The 22,406-nt window shown below is 49.5% G+C and overlaps 1 protein-coding gene across 1 annotated transcript; it reads right to left on the bottom strand.

Annotated features, from left to right (window-relative positions):
- Positions 1 to 696: 696 nt before the first annotated feature.
- Positions 697 to 6,891, bottom strand: TRMT1 (tRNA methyltransferase 1). Its single transcript, XM_036742133.1, has 17 exons — positions 6,775 to 6,891; positions 5,955 to 6,253; positions 5,673 to 5,728; positions 5,170 to 5,294; positions 4,803 to 4,990; positions 4,603 to 4,718; positions 4,321 to 4,433; positions 3,451 to 3,599; positions 3,090 to 3,173; positions 2,682 to 2,751; positions 2,459 to 2,593; positions 2,283 to 2,368; positions 1,772 to 1,880; positions 1,599 to 1,675; positions 1,242 to 1,361; positions 1,008 to 1,128; positions 697 to 864 (listed from the first exon to the last, which is right to left on the bottom strand). The coding sequence occupies exons 2-17, from the start codon at positions 6,230 to 6,232 to the stop codon at positions 772 to 774; spliced, it is 1,920 nt and encodes a 639-aa protein (XP_036598028.1). The 5' UTR covers positions 6,233 to 6,253; positions 6,775 to 6,891; the 3' UTR covers positions 697 to 771.
- Positions 6,892 to 22,406: the final 15,515 nt, after the last annotated feature.

The raw sequence follows: 22,406 nt of genomic DNA, 5'->3' as shown, positions 1-22,406 counted from the left end.
CCCTCGTTTTTTACAGATGATGAACTGAGGCTCGAGGAGGTTAGATGAATTGGTCCTCGGAGACTCTAGGAGCAGAATCTGAACTCGGGTCTTAGAGATCCTCTTCTGGTTTTTACTGGAACCCTTCCAATAACAAGGAACTTATTACTTTATGTGGGGCCAGGGCTCTCTCCACAGCGCCAAGCTGCCCTCAAAATCATCTGTCTAATCTCCATTCTCTCCCCAACTCTTAGCTCATTCACAGCTGCCCACAGACATGCCCAGCTTCCTTCAAGGCTCATTTCTCCTCATCCCCTGGCTCTTACTGCCGCCGAAATGACTGGTTTTACTTATAAGTGAACTTGACTCCCTCCGCTAAAACGGCAGCTCCTTGAGGGCGGGGCCTGTTTCATTTTTGTCTTTGTATCAGCAGTAGCTAATGCTAGACTCTGGCAAAGACCCCTGTGCTCTAAGACACAAAGCCCCCACTCCTCAGTCTCCAGAATCCCCCTCCACTAACACAGGGCATTCTCCCAGACTATCAACGAGCCCACCCTCTCCACCTCAGGATCCCAGAGTCTCATCTCTACCCAATGATTCTCAGACCAGAGATTCCCCAGACTCAGAGGGACCCTCCTCCCACGTTTTCAGATCCACATCCTCTCCCTTCCCCCATTAAACCCTGCAAAGGCCCAACAAGATCAACTGATGCCTCACTTTCAGTTCGGGGAGGAGTATTTAACTTTATTATCTGAATCCAAACTGGGTAGGATAGGGTAGGGGCAGAGGCCCTCAAGGCAAGGGACCTGGGCTGGGCTCAGGTTGGCTCTCAGGTTCCTCAGGGCTGTGAGAGTAACAGCATTCATTCCCCAAGAGGCAAGTTCCCTGAAGGAAGACAGGAATGGGGTTAGCTTAGGGACAGTCCCCCAACACTGACGGGTAGAAAAAAGAAGAGACTATAAAGGAGAAGGGAGATGGGAGGGAGATGAGGGGACAAGGGAGAGCACTCGGCAGGAGGGAGGCATCACCTGTTTGAACTTCTTGCAAGGGAAGGCTTTGAGCTTGTCGGTTCCCTGGTCCTTACTGGGCTCCTTCCGTTTGTTCTGCAGCTGTTGCCGTTTCTCTGCCAGCTCTAAGGAGGCCTTCCCCCTGGGAGCAGGAACTGACCTGAGCCCCTTCCTCAGTGGGGCCCATTCAGCTCTGAGCCCTGTCCCCACCCCTTTTGCTGGGATCTCCCCCTCCTGCCTTAAATGTCCTCTTACCCTGACCGGGCTCGGGCCTTTGGCCCCCAGTTGGCTTCCGGATTAGCTTGGAATCGCTGGAGTCCCAGCTGTCGGGAGCTGGGGTTGGCATCATCCCGGATGGAGAAATTTGCCTGGAACCTTGAGAACAGTGTGGAGTGTGGGGATGGGTGTTGGGGGGGTGCGTGTGCACACATGGGTCTGTCTCAGTGTCTGTGTGTTTGTGGCCATGGCATCTCACAGAAGGCCTGAGATCCTTGGGGGCTTGTTCAGGTCTGTCTTGCTATCCCATGTCTACCACAGAGACACATGATGTCTGCTGAATTGAAGGCATGCCTCATGCTGTGTGCTCTTCTCTGCCCACACACACCCTCTTACCTGGGCTCCACTTTGAGGATATGGAAGGCTGGGCTGGTCTCTGAGAGACGCTCTCGCTTCACAGGGTTCTCTTTCTCCTGGAGGTGGGGGGTTGGGGGAAGGAGGGAGTGAAGGAGATTAGGGCCTGGCGGCTCCTTGGGTGTCCCCGGCCTCGAGTCCTCGTTCCTACTCACCCAGCAGCGCATGATGTCCCAGAGCACTGAGGGTGGGACGTCTGTCTTCACAGCATTCTTACAGGCATGAGAGAGGCTCACTCGGTAGCCAGCGTGTAGGACAGCAGACCTGGGAGCCAGAGATATATGGCTACATGAAGCTCGTGATCCTACCCCCAGCCCCCGAGGCTCCTCAGAGGGCATCAGACAAGGGCTGCTGTGTGTGCATTCGTTCATACGTATTTGTGTGGCTACTTGTGTTCTCATTACACACCCATGTGTCCGTACGTACAGACCTCCTGAAGCCTGGGGTCTCACATGCATCCATACCTGTTTCTGGGCAGGTATGTCTAGACATGCTTGTGTATCCTTTTGTTAATGCTATCTCTGGGTCCCTGTGCTTCCACATGCTCCCCTTGCACTTGTGGGGGTTCTTCCCACTCCATCCCCACCATCACGTGTGTCTGTCTGGTCCCACGTCTGTGGATGTCCTTGGTCCTGCCTCTAGGCGTGGCTGGGCTGTGTCTCTTACCGAAGTTGTAGGAGACTAGGTGTGTTGCAGTGAATGGTGCTGCTCAGCTGGTCCAGAGTGTAGTACAGGGGGACATCTGGCAGCTCCTGGAAGCAGAGGGGTCACACGATGGGTGGGAATGGGAGATGTGAGCTCAGGCCTCCTCTAACCAGCCCGGCATGGCTCCTGACCCCCACCTCAGTGACCATACTAAGGACACCCCGGATCCTTGCTGATGTCCGGAAACGCCCAGGGTTCCTGCTGATGGCAGCCAGGACCTGACCCACAAAATCCAGGTCATGGATCGGCTCTGCCCACAGAGGGCCACCCAGCTGTGGATACACAAACAGGGGTGGAATGAGAACAACAACCATTCTACTGCCATGCCCTGATCATTGGCCCAGCTCCCCAGTGACTAACCTGATGTCGCTGCCCACAGTGCTCACACTCAGAACCCACTGGGGGGCCTGTGGCCGCAGAGAATTTGACGCTGTGGGGATATGAGCAGATATGGGTGAGAGTGGTGAATCAGATATATCCCTTTCTGCCTCTTACTTCCTGGCCCAGGTCAGTTCCCTCTGGCCCTCCCCATCACCCCTGCCCAGGCCAATCCCTTCCTGCTTTTGTTGTTCCTGACCTGGGCTCGGTTGCTTCACAGCCCCTAGGTTCAGTTTCTCCACTCTGGGCTCTGGCCTTCACATACCCTCCCAGCTCTAATTACTTGGTCCCTGGCAATGGTCATGGCTTTATTCTCCACACCCCCTATCCCATCCTGCCTCATATCCCTGGGGCCCAGCCCCAACCCTCAAGAAAAGCCTCCTGGTTTACCGTCCACCATTGTTCACTGCCTTGCCCAGTCTTTGCAAATGGAAGGAACCGCAGCCAACACACTGGAATACGAATCCCTGCTTACTAGGGACAGACAGGCTGGGGTAAGAGTGGGGTTCTCAGGCAGGCTGCCCCACCCATTCAAGTCCCCTTCCCTACTATCCCAGACTATGGGTGGGGGTTAGAGGGGGTTCTCAGCCAGGCCACCCTGCCCAATCTAGTCCCTTTCCTTACTATCCTACAGACTACCCTTTTCCAGGAAGCCCTCCTGGGTTTACACTGGCCCACCCTGCTCCTTCTGCACAGAGAACTGTGCCTGTGGCCCCAGGGGTTCTAGATAGCCCAGTCAGAGGGGCCTGACCTGGCCGAGGCTTTGACTTTGGCCTGGCCTGTGTACACGCGAACGAAGACTCGGATGTAGAAGTCGGCGCTGATGCTGAGCAGGGGGACGATATAGCGTTGGTAGCAGTTGGCCCGAAGGTCTAGACTATGAAGCACGATTCTTAGTGCCTGGAGAAAGTGTTATCAAAGCGATCATGGCATTCCTAGTGAATCATAGCTTAATTAAATCTAACTCTTCTATAGGTGAGGAAGAAGTAGAGAAGAGAGATGACTTCCATACAGTCACATAATGAGTAAATGGCAGTCAGGATTTGAACCCAGGTCTTCTAGGCTGAGACCTGAATGTCCATCTAGCACCCTCTTTTATTATACCATAAAATGCTCAAAGGGGATTGAGTAGACCTCCTTGCTGTAGACTTTCACTTTCCCTTAATGAAATGACTATATGAAGGTGAATCCAAGTCCTCAAAAGTAACAAGGACATGTCCGATGTCACATAGGTAGTAACTGGCAGAGCTGACATTCTAGCAGAGGTTTCTGAAGTCTATATGGAAGTATATAAGGAGCAGAGGGAGAATCTGAACCCAGCTCCTCCAGCAGCACCCTAGGACTCTTCCTTTTAGATGGCAGTGCCTCTCTAGAGCCCACCCCCTTAATCCCCTCAGCCCTGACACTTCTCAGTTTTCTTTTTCTGTGTTGTCTCTTCCATCAGATTGAATTCCCTGAGGACAGGGATTGTCTAAGGCCTTTCTTTCTATCCCCAGCACTGACACAGTGCCCAGCACATAGCAGGCACTTAATAAATGTTGACCAAGCCCGATTCTGAATCATTCCCAGACCCAGAAGCATAGGAGAAGACGGAAGGCCAAACTACCCCTGAAGCCCTTACCATTTCATGACAGGCTTTGCTCTTGATGGACATGGCTCCATATTTGCTGTAACAAGTCTCGCTGCTGTTCCCTGCCATCACGGCCATGTCAGTGCAAGTCACACACAGCAGACCTTAGGGGTATTGGAGAGGTTGGGAGAGAAGAGTCACAGACAGGGGCTAGAGGCTGGCTGACATTCTACTGAAAGACCCTTAGACATCCTTTAATCCAAAAACATCACTTTCTAGTCAGGGAACTGGGGCTCAGAAAGGGCCTTTTCTCCCTCTCTGCTGTTCCGTTACCTCCTTCAGATACAGCTTGCACGGCGGCATCTAGGAATGTGGCTGGGCTTCCATAAGGGTCAAGGTCAATGACGTCAAATCGCTGAGATCCCCTTTGGTGCTCATACATCAAAAGGCTGGGGGAAGAGGCACATGATGGTCACCTAGAGCAAGCCCAGGCCCCCTGGCTCTCTCCCCACCAAACTCTCTGGCACTCATACCGAGCATCAGCTAGATTAGGCTGAACCAGGTGACTAACGTTGTTTAGCTGGATATTGCATCGTATGAGGTCCACGGCCCGGGCAGAGGCATCATTTGCTATCACAGCTCGGAGGCCTGGGACCTCCTTGGCAAACCGGATTGAGCGAAGGCCTGATGCTGCCAAGCCCTCCAGCACACGCAACCCCTCCTAAGGGGAGACAGGTTAGATCAAAGGGCAATCTCCCCCATAATCTAACTAGACCCTGACCTCCCAGTCTTCTTCTATCCATAAGTTCCAGAGGGGTTCCCTGTTCCCAAAGAGTTAAAGGACAGACCCTTGCCTCCCTTTGCCCTCCCAACCCCTATAAAAATCCCAGTCAGCCCCACCTCACAGATGTTCCCCACAGCTGCTGTCTGGGGCTGGTCCGTGGGACAGGGCTCCATGCTTCCCTTCTCCGATTCAGCCAGGTTCACAACCACCTTTTGAAGCTTCTCCTCACCTGGCACCTCAACTATAGTCACCCACCCCCAAACCATCCTGGTGTAAGGGATGATTTGCCTCTTCCTCCCCCCTTGCCCCAAGGGAAACCCCCACACCCCTCCTCCCAGGAATGCTCCCCCCTCCCCAAGGGACGTCCCCACAGCCCTCCCCTTGGTCCTGTCTTCCAACTATCTGGGATCATAGTGACACAGAACTTTTCCTGGAAGGCTTTCCTGATTGCCAATGATAACTAGATTCCAGACATGGGGAAGACATGAGAGACCCACCCCGACCTATTCTAAAGGAAAACTCCCAGAGATATGAAAGAGCCAAAGAGTATGACCTGTCTCTCTGGTCAATCATGGGTGGGTGGGTGGGAATTAGAAAGATGTTACAGGAAGGGTCTCACTCTGAATTCCTTTGGACAAGAGCTGTATCCGAGCAAACTCTGTAATGACGGCACATCTGAGGGATAGGGGTACCATAGTAAGCATAGGAACCCTGGACCCCCATCCCAACTATCAGCTAGGGATCTGCTTCTGGTATCAAAAGGGGGCAGATCAGTCCAATTGACCACAAGCTGATTTGGGGTGACCCCTGACCCAGTTAACCTTTGATGATCTCAGCCCTCTACACTTAGCTAGACTGATCCCTGACCCCAGTCCTTGGTCTGTCTGGGATTTCCACTAACGTTAGGTCTCTGTTGAACTCCTGAACTGGATTGTAAAACACTTCGTTGCTGTTGGGAAAAACAATCCTGGCAGCTCCCTCGGAGATCACCGTTTCCCCCAGTTCTGCCCCAGGCTGGGACTGCTCTGGATGGGCACCATTCTCCACGTCAGCTGTGGTGGGACCTTCGCAGGGGGGAGCCTTTGTCCCCTCCATAAAATGGGCTCCGCAGAAGCTTCTGAAACGGCTCTGGATGCTGCGGATGTCAAGTTGAAGCCACAGAACAGCTCGAACGAGCATCTACAGGGGGTTCTTGCTTGACTGAGGAGGGAAGAAATAGCAGAAGTCCTAGTGACCAGAGAACCTTATATAAAGCTATTCTGCCCAGTCTCATGGTCCCAGCACCCCACCTTTTCATGCGCGGAGCCCATGGGCCGGGGCCCCTTTGCCACTACCTCGTTATGCTACTATGTAAAGTGACCTAACCACTCTAGGCCTTAATTTGTCCATTTGTAAAAAAGAGAGTTGTAACCGATTAAATCGCAACTGGGCCCCTGACTTCCTACTGCCCAGAAGTCGGACGCAGCCCTCGGCTGGGTCCCTTTCGAGGCCTCTAGTCCCACGGCAGCGCTTGGTCTCACGCTCCCCTCCTTCCCCCCATGGGATGGGGGCTTCAGCGTGCAACCAGGACTTCCCTCCAGGGCGACCACCCACCCCAATGGGAAGGCAACCTCGGAGGCTAAAACCTGGAACAGCTCCCTGTTAGCACCTCCCGGGCCGTGCCGGATCGGGCCGCGGCTCCTGGTCTGCGCCATTCCGCTTCATACCCGGGTCTTTCTCACCTTTTCCGTAGCGGCAGCAACAACAGCAAACCAGAAATCTCGAACGGAACACGTTTCTGAAGTTACCTCTTGGGCGTCGCCATGTTGCCCCGGGAGAGCAAACGCTCAGGTGACCCTATCAGCCAATCCCGAACGACGTCTACGGAGCGACGGAAGGCACAAATTTTACGTGAAGGAGGAGAGCGAAACTTTGCGGGGCCGGGAGGGGGGAGGTTCTGAAGTGAGTGAGTGAGTGAGTGAGTGCCTGGTGTGTGGCTCAGCCACAGGACAAGCCTAGATGGATGCCACAACACATGCCTCTATCGCTTTGAGTTGACTATTAGAGCTGAAAGGGAGCTTAAGGACCATTTTGTCCAATACCCTTATTTTAAAGGTGTAGAAACTGAGGTTTAACGGGGAAAGAGGGAGTTTTGAACTGAAGTTTCTTGACTCTGTGCTTGCCCAAGCAAACTGTGGAGCACCTGCTTTGATGCCAGGCCCATGCCAGGAACGGCTTACTAATTATGCCCTGCCTTCACATGTTAGAAGTTTTCAAAGCACCTTGCACTAATTTGATAGACCAATCAATGTCAATTGACGAAGTATTGTCTATTAATATTTGTCTATTAAATGCCTATTAACTGCTGGGCACTGGAGATACAAAGATGGGGAAAAAATATACTCTGACCCCAAGGAGCTAATGTTCAAACCCCAAAACAGACAGGAAGAAAGGCGATTATCATTTCTACATTTTACAGGGTTAACAACTGAGGCCTATATGGGCATTAAAATCCCTCACCGAGTCCCAGTGGAAGCCGGTCCTAGGAGAGAAAATATCTAGCATTTATAAAGTGCTTTTGAGATTGGCAAAATGCTTTATATATTTTCTCGTTTGACCCTTACAACAACCTTTGGTACCGGGAAGCCAGGTGAATTTGATATCTGTGACCCAGTTCCCTGTATGGAAGTGAGAGAAGCGAGGTACAAGCCCCCCTCTCACTTTCCCTAGACCTCCCAAAGGCTGCCGCTTACATGGTTGGGGGAAGTGATAGCTCCAGAATTCCCTCTCAATACAGGGCTCACTCAGCAAGGGAACCAGGTAAAAGGTGCCTAGTGGGTCTCCAAGGACCCTTGCCCAAGCCTATTTTCCTCTGGAAGGACTTGGCTGGGAAAGATTCCAGCGGGTCGTTTCATTTTACCCTGGCCCCTGGTTCCTCCTCCATTTTACAGGTGATGAAACTGAAGCTCGGACCAGGCCAGTGCCTCTCATTGTGCCCGAATCCCAGAGTTAGAAAACAACTTTCCCCTAAAGAGGAAGGCGTTGGCATTGGTCCTTACTATCTGCCCCAGGAGATGATTCCTTTGATTGGATGGCTAGCGGGTCGAGGGATACAGGGAGTAATATCCCTCCTCTTCCACCAAAACCCTTCTTCATTGGTAATGCCTATTCCCCTTCCCCCTTGAAGAGTTTGGAAGTAAAGACCTAGGAGAAGAATCGAGAGTTAACTGGCGCCAGTTCCCAAAGCTTGTCCCACCCCCTATTTCTTTCCAGTTCCCTTCCCTTTCCCCCTCCCCCATAGGCGGAGGGAGAAGGGGAGGGGGAGGAGCGTAGACCTCCTCGGCGCTCAGCTGATCAGGTCTGCCCCAGACACTGGTTGGGCGGGGAGGTGGGGGCGGGATGAGAAGGGAACGTCCCGCCCATCTCCGTATCCACCGTCACAGCGGCGGCCGTTTTTTTTTTTTTTTTTTTTTTATGTGTGGGTTTTTTTTTTTTGGCCGTTGCCGCCGCGGAGATCGTGCGCTCTGGGCTCGGCTGAGGCGGCCTGGGCCGACAATGAATGGCCGCCGCGGCTGCCGCTGCTGCTTCTGCTGCTGAGGAGGAGGAGACGGAGGAGGAGGAGGAGGAGGAGACCCGGACCGGGACCGAGCCCGAGGCAGCGGCGGCGGCTGTGGGGGCTGAGGCGAGGGCGCGAGGCGGGCGCGGGCCCGTGGCCCCATAGCCTGGGAGCCTAGAGAGGCCGGCGCAGGGCCCGGCCCAACACAGCACAGCCCAGTCCGTCCCGTCCCGAGCCGGCGCAGCCCCTCTGGCCGCCCCGGCCCCGGCCCCGGCTCCGGCCCCGGCCCCGGCCAGGTAAGCGAGCGAACGAGCGAGCACGGCACCGGCCCCGACCCTGACCTCGGCCCCAGACCCCGGCCCCGACTCTGACCTCTGACCCCAGATCCGCAGTCCCAGTCCGGTCTCAGCGGGGTCCAGACCCCAAGTTTCGTCTTTCCCTATTCACGTGCCAGCTCTGGCCCCAGACGCAGCCCTGCTCGATCTCGGTCTGTCCCTTGTACCCCCTCCTCCAACTCAGTTCTCCAAGTGAACCCACCTTCCAAACCTGGGGACCGCCCTCCCCCCCACGCCCCCCAAGGTCTACACTTTCTCACCTCCCTGGACCCTCCATTCCCAGAAACTTTTGGTGACTCCCTCCTCCCATTCGGATTTATCCCTCTTTGCAGGTCTAGTGTTTGCAGACCTGCTCTCTCCCCTCCCCCCTTTGGTAATCTCCCTTTAAAATCCTTTGCGGGACCCCTCTTTCTTCCCTGGAGCTTGGGGGAGGGGAGCTGGTCCTGGAAAACCCCCTCTTCCTAGCTCCAGGTCTTTTCGCCTCCTCCCAGCCCTTTCCCTGCCCTGCCTTCAGGCAAATCTGAGTCGGTAGGTGGAGGGTATCTTGTAGGCTGTATCCCCAGGTAGCTCCTCGACCCTCCGCAACTCCGCCCCCCCAGAGCCTTGCGTGGCCTGGTGATCTTGGGCAGCCCCTTCCTGTTCCTCCCCCTCCCAGCTGAGGAGGTGACTCTGAGATCCCATCCCTTCTCCTCTCTCTCCCTTCTTCCTCTGTGCTCTCCTCCCCTTCTAGCAAACAAGGTTCAAGGGAGGGGCCTGGGTAAAGCAAACTTCCCAGTCTTTCCGGGGAAAAGATGGGGAGGTAACCCCGGTGATCCTTCTCTCCCTTCCGCACTGGGAGTTGCTGAGCAGCTGTGTTTGTCGAGGGGAGGGGAGGGGGCAGTCTAGGCCATGTGCTTTCAGAGGTGGCTGTGAGGCCTTGTAGAGATTGGTGACTTCTTCCCCGAATTGTTTGAAGCTTTTGTGGGTGGGGGACAGCCTAGAATGTACTTGGGATGGTGGAGATGAGAAGGCAGCGAATTTGATGCCGTGATAGAAATTAAAAGCACTTGGGACACAGATGGCTGGGCATTAGGACAGGCTTTTTTCCCCAACTTTTCTTCCTCCTCCACTCCCTCCCTATTCCAGGTGTAGTCTCTTCTCTCTGCCCTTCCTGCTTCCCAGGGCCGGTTTCTCTCCTTCCCTGGCTCAGTGCTGGCTATGGCTCTGATTCTGGCTTTGCTAGCTCTCAGCTGTGTTTCTTTGCCTTGCTGGGTGCCGGCTGGTTGGGTGGGTGGCATGTGGGCAGCTTTAGAAACAGCCTGGAACACCTAACGAAGGCATTTTGTTTTCTGGGGGTGGCCCCAGGGTACTTGTCCCTCCCCTTCCCTCAACCCCCACCCAATAGAAAAGGTTCCTGGGAGGGCCTCCCTGGCCTCCTGCGAGGAAGTGATAGTTTGTCCCTCCTGCCTGCCTTGGGATTGGAGGGCTGGAGTGCAGCTGCTTGGGCATCTTTTGCCCAGTGCCAGGGGCCTCAGTTCCATTCAGCAAGCATGCAGCATGTTCTGTGTGTTTTGCAGTTCCTTCCTCAGCTCAAATTTCTTGGAGTTTTCTGTTCTTTGCTTCTTGGGACTGGAGAAAAGGGTGTGTGCAGATTTGCTTGCCCTTCCAACCTAGGTTTCAGTATTTTCCAAGGAAACTGCAGGAGAAGGAATTGGAGAGATGAGTGTATTGGTGCTGAGTTAGGAGTTAGTGGTTGCTTGATTCTTACCCAATAGAGTAAGTCTCTGATTTATTTTTCTTGGCCCAGAGAGCAAAGCTAAGAGCACTGGATGGTATTATCAGGAGGGTAAATTTAAGTTTGATAAAAGGAAAAATATAAGAATTAAGAGAATAAAAAAATTGTCCCAAATGGAATGGACCATCTTAGGAGCTACAGAGTGTTCCTCATCACTGAAGAACCATCTTAAAGAAAGTTTGTATGCCAAGTTTGGTGGTGGAGGGGAGAGGAGTGGGGAGTCATAGAGGAGTTCCTGTTTGCAATTGTCTGGCTGATCTTATAGCTCCATTTTAGCAGAGACTTTGTGATATGTGTGTTCCCATTCCCTTTCTCTATTCTTTAGTGACTGGAGCTGCTAGGTTTTCTTCTTCCCGGTATAGCCTCCTTGAGATGGAGCTGGACAGCTTTGTATCATATGGTTTGAAAATAGGGAAATCACCACTGCCATAGGCTCCCCAAGACCCAGTGAGCTTGCCCAGATCCACACTGAGCACTTTAGTAAGAAATGGGGATGACCACAGAAGTAGAAGACTGGGTCCTTTCCCTTAAGGAGCTCACAATCGAGGGCCAGAGAGTATGGCTGGAAACATACAAGGCCTTCTCTGACCAAGAGATCAGTGAGTGTCAAGTAGTAGATCTCTAGGGCATGCAAATGTGCTGAAAGGTTTTACAGGAGAGGGGTTGGAGGTGGCCTGTTCCCTGGACCTTAGAAGGGAGCAGAAGAATGTTTCTCTTGTGAAGCAGTTGAGTCTCATCTCCGCCACGTAGGTTGTCAGGCAGGATCAGTTGACCATAGTATTTGTCTGTCCCTTGGCAGCTTCAGAAGCCATAACCTTCGGAAGATTACTCATCCTGGACCTGGGCTAGGGGCAGTTCTGCTCTCTGGAAGCAGAGTAGAGACCTACTTGGGCCTTTGAGCTGAGAGGTTAGGGTGCCAAACCCCTTCATACCCTCAGGATCTAGGGAATTGTCTGGGAACAGAGAAAGAGGTCAAAAGAGAAGGCCTTTCTTTTCTTTTTTTTTTTTTATTTTAATTTTTTTTGGAGGGAGGAAGGCAGGGCAATTGGGGTTAAGTGACTTGCCCAAGGTCACACAGCTAGTAGATGTGTCATGTGTTTGAGGTTAGATTTGAACTCAGGACCCCATGCTCTACTCACTGCGCCACCTAGCTGCCCTGAAAAGGCCTTTCTGTCCCAAGCCCAGTTCTGATAGTCCTGGATGCACCTAGCCCCTGCCCCAGAGAAACCTATAAAGCCCAGGTAGCCCCAGCTTGAGTGGTTTTGGAGCTGGGTCCAGTGTCCTGCAAGTTGGAGGGGTTCCTTTGTCTCTAGGTTCTGGTTATTGTGAGAAGCAGTAGCCTGAGGATATGTGGGAGTCAGGTTTAGTGTTTGTGTTTGTTTCTGGAGGGCATCAGGGCCTTTTGTGCTTACCGCCACACTACCCCAGGTTGGAAGACTACTATTGAATCTGCTTGGTCCGGGACAATTCACTCTGAGCTTTACTCTTCCCACCAGGATATTCTTAATTTAATTGTTTCCTAGTTCCTTCCTTTCCTTATGGTCTCAACCAGCTGTTATCTAGAAAGGTGCTCTGGGAGCCCCAAGGCCTGAGCAAAAGGCCAGGTTGGGCCAGTTCTTCCAGGTTTAATGAAAGGTTAGAAACAGTCCCCTTCCCTCCCTTCCACCCCCCAAAATCTGATTGTTGGAAACTTATGCCCAGTATCCTCCACACATCAGCCAAGTGGCCTGCCCTTGGAGTCTCTCCCTTTGGGGAGCAGCTGCATTCTGGCCTCACCCTCATCTTGTTTCAGGGCTAGGAGGTGAGGAATCTCTCCTTTCTTTTCACTCAATTTCAAATCCAGTTATGAGGGAGTAGCTAGGGCCTGGGGCTGTGGTGGCATCTCTGAGACCTCAGAGAGGCTGAGTTCTACCTAGGGGGCAGTTGGTTGGGGCAATATTGCTATATTGCCAGAACTCTTGAATTCGGTCTCCACCTTTATCTGGGGTGGCAATAGAGGCTGAGTTCTTAAGATGGGAGGCTGTGTCTATGTGTGGGGTGGGGAGAGGTGGAGAGGGAGCTGTCGTAGTTATAATAACAATGATTCAGTCAGTCAACAAACATTTTAAATGCCTAGTGTTTCCATAGCATTTTACTGGGTTTCTTCACACCACTTACAGTCCAGTAGAAGTACAAGCACAGAGAGCTAGAATATATACATTATTACATAGGAGCCTTAGAGAGTTTCAAAGCAAAATGAGATTAGAGGGTTAAGGCTATCATCACATGCTGGGCAGAAGCAGGGAAGAATTTGTGGAGAAAATGGTATTTGATCTTTTTAATGGGAATCTAGTATGCAAAGAAAGTGGGGAGGGACAGCTTTTCTGGCATAAGGGTCTGCCTAAGCAAAAGCCCAGAACTTGGAGGGCAGCAGGGTGTGTTGGGAGTGGGGCAGAAGAGTAAGTGTGTTTGGCTGCATTGTGGCTTGTGTACTAGGAGAATAATAGGGGAATTTGAAAAGTAGGGTGGTGTTAGATTGCAGTGGGCATTGAAGGACTGGCAAAGAAGTTTGATTATAATCCTCCCTTAGATATGTATAGTGTGTTATTGCTTCCAGAGTGCCTAGCAGCCCTGTATGAGAGAGGTGGGGCAGGTGTGTTTATTTCCATTTTATAGATAAGGAAAATGAGTCTCAGAGGATGACTTGCTCAGTGTAATACAGTTTGAATGTGGCAGTTTGCACCACACTCCTAATCCAGCATTCCTATTTTTTCTTTTTCTCTGTGCCATGATGCTTCCTAAAGAATCTTACCTTCCCCTTCCTGCTTCATTTTCTCCTGTAGATGAGTGTTACACTTTCTGTCAGGTCTGTTTGGAGAAGTCATGTGGGGTCTGAGAGTATAGGTGGAATCAGATACACTATGAGGCAGCTAGGTGGTGCAGTGGATAGCACCCTGGACCTGGAGTCAGGAAGACCTGAGTTCAAATCCGTCCTCAGATACTTACTAGCTGTATGACCCTGGGTAGGTTAACCTCTGCCCCATTTTCCTCAACTGTAAAATAAGAATGATAACACCACTTACTTCCCAGCATTATTGTTAGGATCAAAGGAGATAGTATGTGTAAGAAGCTTAGCACAGTGCCCGGCACTTAGTAGGTATTTAATAAATCCTTCCTCCTTTCCTCCCTTCAGTATTTTAAGGGTGACTGAGTTTCCCCATTTAACAGGGAAGAAATGGAGGCTTCTCCACGGAAAGGGAAGTGCTTTGCTCATTGTCATGCAGCCAGTGAGTGGCAGATCTTGGAGTGGCAGGCACTTGTCTAGCCCTTGCTCTGTGAAACGCCCCTGCCAAGGACCTGCACAGTGTGAGTTTGTGTCTCATGGGGAGCACAGTGGGTGAATGAAAAGCATCTGTTAAGTACTTACCTGGTGGCTAGGTGGAAGGGATATACAAAAGTCCTTCCCCTCCAGAACCTCATTGTTCTAATGCCCCAGACTAAATTTGGGGGAATGGCAGCCTAGGAAGGCTCAGAGGTGGTGACTGGATCATTTTGACAGTCCATTGACAGACCGTTTCTAGAGGCCATGATGATGTTGATTTGTGAGTCAAATGAGAATTAAGATCAAGGGTTTGGAGTACAAAATAAGGGCAATCAGAATCTGAGGAGGGAGGACTCTCTGGGAGTGCTCAGAGGAGTTGGGAGGGGGTGAAAGCCCTCCCTTGAAGGAAGGGTAGGATTTGAAATGGCAGAAAGAAAGGAGAAAAAGTCATTCCAGGCTGATGAGTTGATGATGGAATGGACAACAGTGAAACTAGATTACAGGGGTTTATGTAGGTTTGAGGTCAGATTGTGGAGGACTTTGCATGCCAGACTGGAGTTTAGTCTAGATTCAGGATGCTATCCAGAGGATCAGAGATGGGAACTTGGAGATTATCCTGGCCAATCCTCTCTTAACAGTGAGGAGAGTGATGCCCAGAAAGGGGCCATGCTGGGCCTCTGATACCAGTCTTGCAATCTTTCCACTCCATCACACCAATGCCTCCTGGGTAGTTGGTGAGGAAGACGTGCTCTCCGGAGGTCAGGGCAGTTGAGTGGCAGGCTGTTGTAGGATCCCGAGGAGAGGTGAGGTGAGGTGAGGTTAGAGTCAGGTGATATCCATTGTAATGGTGAAGAAGGGAGTTTCCACGTTCATGTGTCTCAGCTTTTCTACCAGATTTGTGAGCTTGGGGATGGTAGGCAACACAGTCTTGGTTGTCTTTGTCACCCCAACAAGAGAGGAACTGTTGTTTGAATCTCCCCGCAGACACTGTGAAGAGAGGTCTTGGTAACGGCTTTACTGGCTTGGATACTGGGGTGCAGGCAAGGGAGGAGTGGAGGTGACTGAAGTTTCCATTCAGTCTGGGAAATGATGCCGTTGACATACAGGAAGTTGGGAAAGGGGACTGAAGATTCTTTTTTTCAACAGTTTCTTTACTTTTATCCCATTGAGATCTTTCTTTGATCCTACAACCATTTTATAGATTTAGAGATGGAAGGGACCTTAGAGATCATTTAGTTCAACATCCTCATTTTATAGATGAGGATGTGGAGGCCCAGAGAGGTTTAAGGGCCTTGTTCAAGGTCACGCCGTCGTAAAGTAGAGGAGCTGGATTTGAACCACTCTGCTAAGTGCTGGGGCTACATCCAGGAAGAACAAGACGCTTAGGTCGCAGAGGTGCTCTGAGAAGGGAGGAGCTCACTGGGTGTTAGAATAGTTGAGGAATGTTGTGAGCTGGGTTTGGAGGGGAGTGGGGGAAGAGTGTGTGTGTGTGTGTGTGTGTGTGTGTGTGTGTGTGAGAGAGAGAGAGAGAGAGATTTGGAGATAGAAAAGGATATTCCAAGCAAAAGGAAGACTAGGTGGTAAGTACCAGAGGTCAGAATGAACACAGTATATGAGTGGAGACTAGTTTAACTGGAGGGGAAGGATGCATGTGGGAGAGGAGGAGGAAAGAACAGTTGGTGATTGATGGGATGTGAGGACCTGGGAAAAGAGAAGAAACTAGTTTGATTTTTGAGTTTTGAGTCTGGGCAAATAGGAGGGTGTTGGAGATTGTTGACGGACATACAGAGGTGTTCAGTTTCACGTGGCTACCAGTTGTCTACAAGATCAAGTTAAAATGACTTAGTCTGATTTTCAAAGCCTTCCATAATTGGCTTATCCTATAGACCGTGGGGAGCTGCTGAATGTTTCTTAGTGGGTGGAGTGACATGATCAGAGTTATTTATGCGTTAGGTTGATTAGTCTGGAACTTTGTGGAGGATGGATTAAGAGAGACCCTTGTTTGGGAGGCAGAGACCTTCGGGTCATGGATACTATGGTAGCAGTGGGATGAAATGGCCAGAACTGATATAAGAGGCAGTCAGGGCAAAATGAATAGGGTTTGGAGACTAGATGTGGAGAGAGAGAGGAAGAGCGCCGGTGCCGTGCGTGCGGGGAAGATGCTGGGAAAGGAAGGTGAGTGACGGGGGTTTGGTGCTTCCTGAGGTGCAGCTAACCAGAGAGCCCCAGAGCCGGAGCGCCCCTTGGAAGCCGTATTGGCCACCTCATAACAGAGCAGGGGTCTCGTCCACATCGTTCCCAACGTGAGCACCACCCTTCACTTGAAAACCTCTGACAAGTAGAAATCACACCCACTCTACTTGTACACAGCCTTAGTTGATAAGGTGTTTTTCCTTCCATCAGATTTTTTATGTTGACTGAATGAAAAAGTTTTTATTTATTAAGTACTTGTTCTTTGCAAATCACCCTGCTGAGCTTTCTGGCTAAGACAGAGGAGTAGGAGCAGTCCCTTTTCCCAAAGCCCTCACATTCCGATGGAGGGAGAGGAAGCCCGCCCACAGAAGCACATAGTAGGTGGGGATCTGAACCGTAATGCTTAATGTCCAAAGTGAAATTCATGAGCATTCCCCACAAACCCTCACTTTTTCCTAACTTTCTTATTGCCATTGAGGGCACCGCTAGCTTCCCCGTCCTTTACGCTCACAACCTAGGGGTCATCCCTGCGTCCTCAACTTCTTTCACCCCAAATCTTGACAGCAGTCAAGACCTATCAAGTCTCCCTTCTGTTATATGCAATGCTGCCGCAGCCTTGATGCAAGCTCTTGTTACTTGAGGCCTGAATTAATTCGAGTGTCTGCCGGTTGGTCTGCCTGCCTCTAGTGTCTCCCTACTTTAGTCCATTCTCCATCCATTCAGCTGTCTATTGATCTTTAAATCACAGGTCTGACCGGGTCACTCTCCTACTCAGTAAACTCCAGCGGCTCCAGGATCAAATATAAAACTCTGTTTGGCTTTTAAAGCTCTTGCTAACCTGACCCCTCCCTGCCTTTCCAATCTTAAGCCTTACTCCCCTCCGTACGCTTTGATTCACTGACTTGGCTTCTTTGCTGTTCTTGAACAAGACCCTCAGTCTCCTGATTGGCCATCCCTTGTGCCTGGAAGTCTCCCTCCTCCTTTCTGCTTCCTCGGCTCCTTTGAATTGCAGCTTAAATCCCACCTTCTGCAGGAAGCCTTTCCTAGTTCTCCTTGGTGTTAGCTCTGAGACTATCTCCAATTTCTCCATATAGATTTAGAGTAGTTAGATGGCGAAGTCGATGGAGCGCTGGGCCCTGGAGTCAGGAAGAATTGAATTCGAATGTGGCCTCAGACACTTATTTAGATGTATGACCCTGGACAAGTGTCTGTCTGTCTCTTTAAATTTATCTGGGCAAGTCTCTTAACCCCTGTTTGCCTCTCTATTCGTATCAGTAAAATGGATATAATAGAAGCGCCTACCTCCCTGGGTTATTTTGGAGATCAAATGATGTAATAATTGTAAAGTGTTTAGCACAGTGCCTGGCACATAGTTATGCTATATAAAGTCAGCTATTATTGTTATTATTATTATTAATCTTGTTTGTACATAGTTATTTGAGCAATCTCTCCCATTGGATTCCTAGGGCTTAGTACAGTGTCTGGCACATAGTAGGATACTTAATAAATAATGCTTCTTGACTTGACTTAAATGCTGGGGAAGAAGCACAAGAAGAATAAGATGCCTGCCCTATGGGTGCTAAGAGAGACGGAAGCTCACTGGGGATTAGAATGGTTGGACAGTTTTTGAACTGGTCCTCAAGTTTCGGACCCTGAAGGCAAGAAATCTTTTTATAAAATTCAAAGGAATTCCCAAACCCAAAATAAGAGAGACTTCTGGAATAGTTTAAAAAAAAAAAAGCCTAGACAAGATAACAGAACCTAACACCATGCAGTTCTTAGTAAGTTGCTCAGAAGATAAGGGATAGAGAATTGGCATCATGGCTTTGGAAGTCCCTCTTAGCAGTGTCGACCTGGAAGTTTGGTTAAAGGAGGCAAACAAGCTAGGTGATATGTAAATTAATATCGTTTATTCCCTTAGAACTAGCAGCATACATACATGTATGTAGCCAGACAAAATCTGACTGAACAAAAGAATGAGAAGTTTTAAATACATTTTTAGAAAAGTCACAACTCATCATGTCTGTGTTACTCAATTTATGATCTCCATGTATGTTTAACCATGATACAAGAAAAGGACTTTTCTTGATTGAATAGTTTGTTAATACAATAAGAGAGTTGACAAAGTGTCAATTGAAATTACAACCCAGGATCTCTGTTTAATTTACCATTAACATGCCATAACATAGTATGTGTCCATAAAATATTAAGATAAGAAAAAGTCACATTATTCAAGGTAGTGTCTCAGGTTAAAGGTCTCAGCCTTAAGGGCCATAGACAGAGGAAAGAATGCTCTTAAGCCAGCCCCGTCTGGCCTTGTTGACATAGGAAGAGGTATTCTTTGAGTTTACTCAGAGAACAAAGAAGCTGTTAGATCCAAGCTCTTCTTCTGGTTGATTATTAGTTCAGGCTCTGGCCCTTATTGAAGTTACTAAATTGATATTAAATGATTATCATTGGTTAGAGAGAAACGGAAGCACAGAATGAGAAGGACCAGTCAGGGAGGCAGGACAAAAGCCAGGGTGATGCCATATTAGAGAAGCAAGAGTAGGGTCCATGGCTACAGAGATGGTGGGTAACCTTGCTCACAGGGTTAGATTATAGGGCTTGGAGTTAAGAGGGAAGAAAGAAAGCAGTTAGAAACACTCATTTGAGGAGTTTATAGGATCCTGGCTCTAGAAATAGAAGGGAGCCCAGAGTCAGAGCTTAGCAAGTCCAACTCTCCTATTACTGATAGGGGACTGGGCCCAGAGAAATTTCACTGACTTGCCCAAGGAGCAGATTTGAGTTTTTGAAACCAGGTCCTTTGACTCCAAGTTAAATGATCTTTCCAATTTCAAAAGTGATCATTGTCAGTAATTCATTTGAGAAAGTACAGAATTTGGCATGCATTATACTACTGGTTTGCTGTGTCCAGCTGGATTTGCTGAACCTTTTACCAGTAAGTAGCAGTGGGCAGAGATGTTAGTGAGGGCGGCATTGTCAAATGTGGGTTTTTGGAGGCTAGGAGTGCCAAAGGGAAGTAGCCAGTGACAGAATGGAGAGCTTTCCTTCCTTATTAGAAAGAATGGACAAGGAAGGAGAATGAATATCTCTGCTTCGGCTGCTTAAAGGAAGGAAAGGAGAACTGGAGGTTAAAGATGTGTTCAGTCACTTTGCTTATGCTCTAGGATGGTCTTGTCCTGTCCTTGAGAGTGGTGTTTGCAGCAGAAACTCTGTGGAGCTAGAGTTGAGGACATCAGGCCAAAAGAATATCCTAGAGATGCAGTGCCATACCCCTCAAAACAAAACAAAGAATCCTCTTTCTCAAATAGCTGGCATGGCCTAGGCAAAGGCCAGAGCTGCTGGGTGCCTTCTCCTGCATGTAGCTTGGTGAGCGACGCAGCATACAAGAGCCAGCCCCTGGCCTTCGGCAATGTGGGTCAGGAATGTCAGTCTAGGAAGATTTGTTTTGGGTGGCAAGAAAGGTTTTAGTTTGGGATCAGGGTGTTTGAAGGCTTCCTGGAGGAACTTGCCCCTAGCTACCTATCCCTTTCCTCCCCTTGTGTTGGGATGTGAGGCACCACCACCCTGGTGAGGTTGAGGGCCCCATGTCATTTTCTTAGGGGCCAGGGGGCTCAAATGGCACTCAAGCTGTTTTGCTGACTTCCTGGGCCCTGGTTTGAGCTGGCTTTAGGTGGTAATTTAGTGCTAGGGTTCCTGGCAGAAACTGCCCCTACTTCCCCCCCAGTCAGTGGGCTAATGGAGGGAATTATGCTGAGCTCATGGCTACAATGATGCCTAGTTGTAGCGAGAGGGTTGTAGTTCAAGTTTGGTGCCCAGTCTTCCATGGATTGTGAGTGTCTGGCATACAGTAGGATCTTAAGAAATACTTATTCAACTGAATGAGAGAGCTTGGCATTTCAGAAAGCTCTCTGGCTGTAGAATCTAAGTGGATGATGATGTAAGTCATGGTAGACCTCCAAGGGCCCCTCCCTGCCTCCTGCCCCTGCCTCTCCTCACAATCGCTCATCTGTAAGATGGAGATGATCATTACACTACCTACCTCTACAGGGTTGTTGAGGGGAAAATGCTTTGTACATGTGAACATATTATAGAATTTGGAGATGGTATTTATTATTGCTGTTTTCCCATCAGCTTACTCTATCTCTCTCCCCTTCCCTTCTCTCCCTTTCCATCAGCCTTTAATACTTCCCGTATCACTTATGAAATTCACTGCCTGAAGCCTGAGCAGGGGGTGGATGGAGTGGGTGGGTTGGTCTAGGTAGCATGGCTGGTGCCCAGGCTGGCTGCTTGGCTTCTTTTGAGGGTCAGCCAATCTGGGAAAGTGATTCATAAGAAACAGGTAGATTGGGGTGGGGGATTGAATCTTCGAACCCGTAAGGTCCCAGCCCCTTCTCCAGCATCATCAACCCCCAGACTCAGGCTCCCTGGAAATCTCACAGGGACCCAAGCCAGTCATTTCTGGTTTCTTCTCTCTAGTCAGTTAAGTCTCCATAGCCCATAAAACTGCTTTCTAATTAACCAGGTATGAAGGTTTATGTGTGCTTGATTAGCAGAGCAATTTGCAATAATTTCTCCCCCAAGAATTGCTAATTGAATTTTTTAAAAGCCCCTTGGAGGCTGAGACTCCCCTCCTTTGCCCAGCCCATAGCCTCAGGTGTTTCCAGGCTAGTTGAGTGATGAGATTGTCTTCAAAATCAATGTGGTCAAATGAGATAATGTATGTAAGCACTTTAATTTTAAGTGCTGTGTAAATGTCAGCTCTTATTGTCATTCCTTTTAACCAGCTCTTGTTGCCTCCTCAGTTTTCCCGGTCCCCTTCTCAGTACCATCCATTGAACCCTTCCTCTTGTCCTCCTCCACCTGGCATCTTTTGGGTAAGGGTGGTTATTATCTGGGTCTATCCATAGGCTTTGCTATCCTGGCCACTTTTCCTCCCGGTGGAGCACGCCACTCACCAAAGTCCTGGTGAGGTAATTAGAGACCTGGGCTCTCATACTGTGTTTTGAGATAATAGTGTGTATTCTTGAGCAAGGCCCTTCTGGTGCCTTAGTTTCTTTCTCTGTAAAATGAAGACATTTGGCCTAGATCAGAGACTCTTAACCTTCTTCATGTCCTGGACCCTTCTAACAATCTGAAGTCTATGGACACCTTCTTTTAGTAAGATTTTTGAATGCATAAAATAAATATAGATCACAAAAGAAAATGATTATACTGGAATACAGTTATCAGAATATATTTTTAAAATTTTTAAAATTAATTTATTTTAAACTTAAATACAAAATACGAAGAGGAAAAAAAAAGCATTGCCATGTGCACAGCACATGGAGAGAGGATTAAAAATATACAGCAATAAATTTCCATTTTAAGAACGCCTATATAATAAATACTACATGTTATATTCCAAGCTGTCCATCTTTTCTTTGCTTCTTTGTAAGTTTCTGTTCTCTGTTGTGTACTTTTGACTTTGTTCTTTTTTCCCTCTTCCTCCCTTCCCCCTCCACCAAGAAGTACAGATACATTTGTGTACACACACATACATACACTTAGATATCTATAATCATACTCACATATGTACATTCATATGCATCTATATAAGACTGTACTATACTTGTTTGTCCTCTGTTTCTCTGAGGGTGGATAACAAGAATATATATATTTTTTTAAAAGTAGCCCTAAATTAAGAACCCTGTGGCCTAGATAGTCCCCAAGGTTCCTTCTGGCTCTAGCATTCTAGGATTCTAAGAGCTGCTAGAGCAGGCTCCATGAGGCCCATAGTCCCTTTGGGAAATCACTGCATCTGTGGCCCAGAAAGCAGTTCATCCAGGCCCATGGCATAGTAACGGCTTAGATTAAGAAGGGCAGTGTATAGCTTCTCTGTTCCTATGTGGTCCATTTTTGGGGCTTGGGGCCCTATTGTTGACCGTCAGGTATCATATTTCCTCCTACTATGGAAACTACTTCTCTGGTGGCAGCCTCAGTTTAGCTCTGAAGAGGCGGGCAGGGTTCCCATGACTTCCCCCAACAATGGGATTAGGTTGATACCCTCTCTCCCATCTAGGCCCTCCATTCTACTGTAGTCCTTCCTTTCCCATTCAAGTGTATCTTTTAATGCCTGGGCTTGGGTACTGGGGGCCAGGATCCCCAGGTTCCAGGCCTGTTTTTCCACTTGGTACCTCAGCTTCTCCCTCTTGTCATCCAGGGAGGTTCGC

This window comes from Trichosurus vulpecula, chromosome 1, assembly GCF_011100635.1.
Source record: "Trichosurus vulpecula isolate mTriVul1 chromosome 1, mTriVul1.pri, whole genome shotgun sequence".
NCBI classification, from domain to species: Eukaryota; Metazoa; Chordata; class Mammalia; order Diprotodontia; family Phalangeridae; genus Trichosurus; species Trichosurus vulpecula.
Note: the sequence above shows the minus strand (reverse complement) of the source record. Positions and strands in the feature narration are given on the sequence as shown.